Below are 5,830 nucleotides of genomic sequence, written 5' to 3'. Positions count from 1 at the left end.
CATGTCACATGCACGTTTAATGGCCCTAAAATATTATGTAGATATTGGTGTGATATATCTTTAATATATCTTTTGGTGAAAGGCTCGAGCATTGGTGTAAGAGTTAAGCTTAACCCACATGACGTCTATTTAGGCGAAGTGTACTATGGCATCACTTGGGGCACTGATCATGTTCTCTTGTGAATACAACCTGGTGTTTAGAGTATTTCGGGTGTCGTGGTTGACCACCTGGTGTTAACGGAATACTCATGGATTTGGTTATGCCTATCCATAACGACATAGATGGACCACCGTAAGGTCTACACATCAAGTCGGGTGTGGGGTTCCATATTAGGCTATTTAGCCGCCTCACACAACCTTTTTATGTAGTTTACTATGACATAACCTTTGGTGATTTATGTAGCTTATGCAGTTATGTGGATATGAGTGACTATGGAGGATTGCTAGGCACATTGTAGGATTTGATAATCCTTATTATGCAGTTTATGTTGTTTTGGTTTTTGTGCCTTTATGTATGCATGAGTTGATTTATTAAAGTGTTTTAATTGGCAATCCTTTTATTTATACCAACCTGTTATCTTAGTCAGCTTTAATAGCTGACACTTGTTTTGTGAAAATGTGTTGTGCCCTCAGGTTAGACATTGATCAATGGCTGGTAGCTTGCTTGTGAGATGGGTAGCTATTATTGGAGCTTTGGGCGTTGGCTTTAGTAACCAGTATTTGCACTATTTAAGTAGACTTATTTATTTAGCACTTTTGACTTTTATTACGTTGACTGTCTTTATTGAGGTTTATTGTGGATTTCATTTACATTATTGTGATAATACTGGTTGGTAACACCTTTTTAAGACATTCATTATGTTTTATTGGTTCCGTTAGGAATCAATTTGGATTTTTAAAAGTCGCTTCCGCATTTTATAAACAGTGTTATGTTTAAAGTTGAAATTTTTTTTAAATCCATATTTTTATAAAGCAGGGTGTTACAAAAACGACAAGAAATCGTGCAGTCCTGTATTAATAAGTCTCACTTATGGAATTGTTGTCAGGTTTTCACGCTGTCACGTAGTATGCGTGTGAATGAGTACTCTGAATCTGGAGTTATAGATAAAGAGAAACAATGATTTAACAAATGGATACTTGATATTGGTGATGGTGTTGTAGAGTCCAAAATGAAAGAAGGTGAAGATGAGCCTACCTGGATTCAAATTCCAGAAAAGTTTATTGTTCCATACACTACATCTCTGATTCAAGAAATCATCAATGTGACATTCCCCAATTTTGATGATAACAAGGATGATGACAACTACCTTCAAGAAAGAGCTATCTTGACCCCAAAAAATATAGATGTAGATGAGATAAATGAACAAATGTTTAAGAAATTAAACAACCCTTCACGACTGTATAAAAGTTCGGATGACATCTGTAAAGCTTCTACGGAAACACCGGGACAGGAAGATTTATATCCAATTGAGTTTTTAAACTCATTGAACTTCCTGGGTATGCCACCCCATGAACTCAACCTGAAGGTGAGACTTCCTGTTATGCTCCTAAGGAACGTAAACCCAAGCAAGGGTTTATGCAATGGTACTCGACTGATAATCACAGATCTTGGAAGATTTGTCATCAAGGCAAGAATAATTACAGGGTCAAGGTTAGGAGATACAACATTGATACCAAGGATAACACTAACATCAATGGCATCAAAATGGCCTTTCATAATAAAACGCATGCAATTTCCTGTTAGACCTTGCTATGCAATGACCATAAACAAGAGCCAGGGCCAATCATTGAATCATGTAGGATTGTATCTACCTAATCCTGTTTTCAGTCATGGGCAACTATATGTTGCCCTGTCTCGAGTAACTCATCCTAAAGGTCTCAAAATATTGATGGTAGAAGATCATCACAAGGAATTCAAAAATCATACATGCAACATTGTATACAAGGAAACCTTCAACAATCTGTATTGATTTTAATAATGCAATTATTCATGATATCATGTCTTTCTGTGCCTTATTCTTCTGAAGTCATTACGTCTCAACTAAGAAGGATACTTTCTTTCAATGCCTAACATATCTATATGTATACAGGTATATATATGCATATGACAGAAAAGTAACATAAAGTACATACCTTTAACCCCGATAAATTTAGGGTTTTGGCATTCCCAAATAGTATACTCCTTTTATATGATTCACATATTATTGCTTTGTTTTCATTGATTATTAGAACATCTTTGCTGCATAAACATAAGGAATGAAAAATTAACCAAAATGAAAAGTTTCTCTATCAAAATTTGTATAATAACAAAACTTACCCTGTTTCCGTTGCAACCAACCTTCTATAGTGTCATACTAACAAAATCAACCAAATCATACAATTGATAGTTGAAAAAGATTCATCAATAGCTGCATACTCATGGCTTTATTTCTTATACTTACCAACAGATGTAGTACACAAATTCACAACATGAATAAAGATATGAAAAACGCACATGCATCTATTCCATTATCAACTTGAGAAAATAAACACCAATATTTCATTTTCATTAATCAAAATTCAACCATCCAGAAAACGACATTTCCGACACAAAACAAATTAACAACAACACAATTTTCGTAACAACTTAGAAACTTAATATGATTCATATAATTGCCAAGCTACATTAAACATTAATTTAGCCATCAGGATTATCATCAAAACTATCAACATCACCATCTATTAGAACGATGGGTTCAGAAAAAAGATTTCCTGAATCCTGATTCACAAAATAATAACAGTGATATGAAATTTATCTACATACCAATTACATTAACAAAAGTAACAACAACCAAACCCTTATGGCCATCCCCACATGTCTGCATCAGCCATATCATCAGATTCATACCTACCATCCCCTGCATTCTCCTCTGCTTCTTTCAACTCAGTTACACGAACACTACAATCCATCTGGAACTGAACAACAAAACTCGCATTGTCCCATCGTTTGCAAGGCATATTCATGAGTTGTTCCAATACTTCAACATCAAACGTCTCCACCACTATATCCCTACGATACCATCGGATCTGATCGTTTCCCCAATAAATTTGAATGTTTCCTCTCCTTGAAAAAGACCAGCAAACAACAGTTCTCCAACCATCCTCAGCCATGATAAACCTCTCAGGCTCAAATTTTTTGCACAATGCTCTCATCAAATCCCTGCATTGCGGTGCTTCATGGCCTGGTAAATTGCCATGACTATATATATATCCCTAAGCATATTTTCCTCCAACTTCAACACCTTCCTTATTCTTTGGATCTTCACCATTCTCCGATTGCTTTTCTTGAACCTAAACATCCTTGGAAATTGAAGAAAGGTCTAAGAAGTGACAAGAACCATCTTCTCTTTATTATTGATTGTTGTTTTTTTTCTTTAACTCTAAACCTTGAATATATAACTTTGTAATATATTAAGTATTCAATTAAATAATACAATAAATTAAACTTTTCTAAATTAGACATAACGTGCCCATTATGATCAAAGGAGGAACAGTAAATTGGTTCAGGCAGTTTTAACTCTTTCGTATTCCTCTATTATATTCAACCAATATGCTTATAGGCCATTATTTTCAAATATGTATCAATTTTTAAAAATTAATAAAAGTCCTTGAATTCTGAATTTTAGACCATTTTCTACCCTAAATTAGATATATTTTACAATCCAATCCTTTAATAACTAGATCAATACCCGGTCATTGACCGGGTTAAAAAAGTAGATAAAATATACATTTTAAACCTTTTACATATAATATATACTTAAAACCGATAGTTCAATACCCAGTAGTTGACCGGCTAAAAAGATGCAGTGAAATAACAAAAGTACATTTTCATGAATCTACTTGCTACTTTTATTCCATATACATTGGTTTATCATTTTGAGAATCACTTGATGTTCTCTTGCCGCTAAGAAACCTCAAAGCTAACCTGCCGCTACAGAAACCTCAAACATAACCTCCCCGCTACAGAAACCTCAAACGTAACCTGCATTCAAAGGGAGATAAGAAATCACCATTACATACAAATTATTTACTACAAGGAAAAAAGGGAGCTTATAAAACTAATGTAATTTACTGCATTACTATCATGAAACAATCAAAGAAGGATCTTTTGTTTGCTACTATGAAGCCTACAATCCAACCCTATTCCAGCAGAAATGTCTCCATTGATGTGCAATGACATTACAAAAATTATAACTTTTCAATGGTTAAATACAATTGCTACACAAGTTACAAACCAACATGAAAGTATGAAACTAACTTGGCACATCTTCTTCATCGTCCACGCTCAACCTCCTCTCACCACACCTATAACGTGTAGACGATCCTCAAAAAAAAACCTGTTGACCATCGAAAAAATTAAAAACCATACACATAAAATTTTAACTCAGGCCCTCTGACTGGCGTATTTGGGTAACGGGCCAAAAATCATTTGAACAGCGGCCCCAATAGTATCCCAAAACCCTGACCAGCAGCCCAAAGAGCAGCAAACAGGCCAAATAAAGCTTAAAACCAAGTTTTAAAATGTGTTTTACCTTCATGTCTAGTAGATGGTGCTGACTATTCTGCTTGGTAGTCGGGTAGTTCACCAAGTCATTTTTGAAATTGTTTCTACCAGTAAGTATAACCCTGAAACATTTGACATGGAAAATCTATTATTAAGAAGTTGTAATTTGTAAAGGAACATTTCTAATGATTGGGAAAATGAAAAATTAAATAATGTATAAGTTTCATCTCAATCTATCTCTTTTACAAATAACAATATCACATATGAAAAGCACATTTTCAAATTAATTAAAATTGACTACTTGACCTAACAAAGTTGTTTGTACCATATAATTTATATATAAAGAAAAAAACATCAGTACTGTAGCACCATGATCATGCAATGGGATTCCTAGATGCATTGAACCGGAAAAGTGAAGATAGAATTTTCTAGCAATTCCCAAATTTGATAGCACAAGACATGAAGAGATAATGTAAAAAACTGCCACACAAAATAGCCAACTGAAAAATGTTGGGAATAATACATGACAATAACCTGTGCAATTTCACCTAAAATATGATAAAAAGAAACCATACTTTATCTTCTTGACACCAACGGTTGCACCTCTTTTTCCTATGTAATCGAGCGCCACCTGCAATAAGAGTGAAGAATCAGAGATTGACATATTAACTTGGTGAAAACACTCACTCTCAACTTATATTTCAAAACAATCTAGCCCGTTGATGCAAAAGAAACTTACTTGTTGATTTTGTATCACAAAGGCTTCTTCTGATAAAGGGCACAAAAACTCCATCATTTCACTTTCAGCAAAAACATAGCAAATGTGTTCCAATATATTATTATCAGCAACAAATCCCAATGCTCAAAACACAACAATAGGAATTTCAGTTTGGATCCCAGTACTCAGTGCCATTAAACAAACTTCTGCCACATAATCGTATTTTTTAGGTTTTCTCTTCTTAAACACATATACATTATTGGTTGTCATCTAATCTTGAGCAATTTTAAAATTAATTTGTCAGGTACATTTATTTTGGCCAAGAATCATGGTATTTTACAATTGTTTTTAACAATTCTATCCAACTATCCACAACCAAATAAATGGCTTTTTCTCTTCTTTGTTTCTCACAAAAATTTATAGGACCCTTTTCCTCCCTCAGATCCAAATTGACCCCCTTCAATTCAGAATTATATTTTAATGATAAACATAATTTTATGTTAATATAAATACTATGCTCCAAACAATATCGCATAAAGATAATATTAATGTATAAAATTAAAGCATCA

General features: G+C 33.9%; 1 protein-coding gene and 1 long non-coding RNA gene across 2 annotated transcripts; one reads left to right on the top strand and one right to left on the bottom strand.

The window, feature by feature from the left end:
* Positions 1-1,169: 1,169 nt before the first annotated feature.
* LOC122597024 (ATP-dependent DNA helicase pif1-like) lies at positions 1,170-1,970 on the top strand. Its single transcript, XM_043769664.1, has one exon. It carries the CDS (start codon positions 1,170-1,172, stop codon positions 1,968-1,970), a length of 801 nt encoding a protein of 266 aa, XP_043625599.1.
* Positions 1,971-3,783: 1,813 nt separating this feature from the next.
* LOC122594814 lies at positions 3,784-5,357 on the bottom strand. Its single transcript, XR_006323109.1, has 5 exons — positions 5,283-5,357; positions 5,119-5,174; positions 4,572-4,665; positions 4,298-4,376; positions 3,784-4,021 (listed from the first exon to the last, which is right to left on the bottom strand). It is a non-coding gene; the product is annotated as an uncharacterized LOC122594814 (long non-coding RNA).
* Between the last annotated feature and the right edge of the window lie 473 nt (positions 5,358-5,830).

The sequence above is a fragment of the Erigeron canadensis genome, chromosome 4 (assembly GCF_010389155.1).
Source record: "Erigeron canadensis isolate Cc75 chromosome 4, C_canadensis_v1, whole genome shotgun sequence".
Classification (NCBI taxonomy): Eukaryota; Viridiplantae; Streptophyta; class Magnoliopsida; order Asterales; family Asteraceae; genus Erigeron; species Erigeron canadensis.
This window is presented reverse-complemented; position numbering and strand designations above follow the sequence as displayed.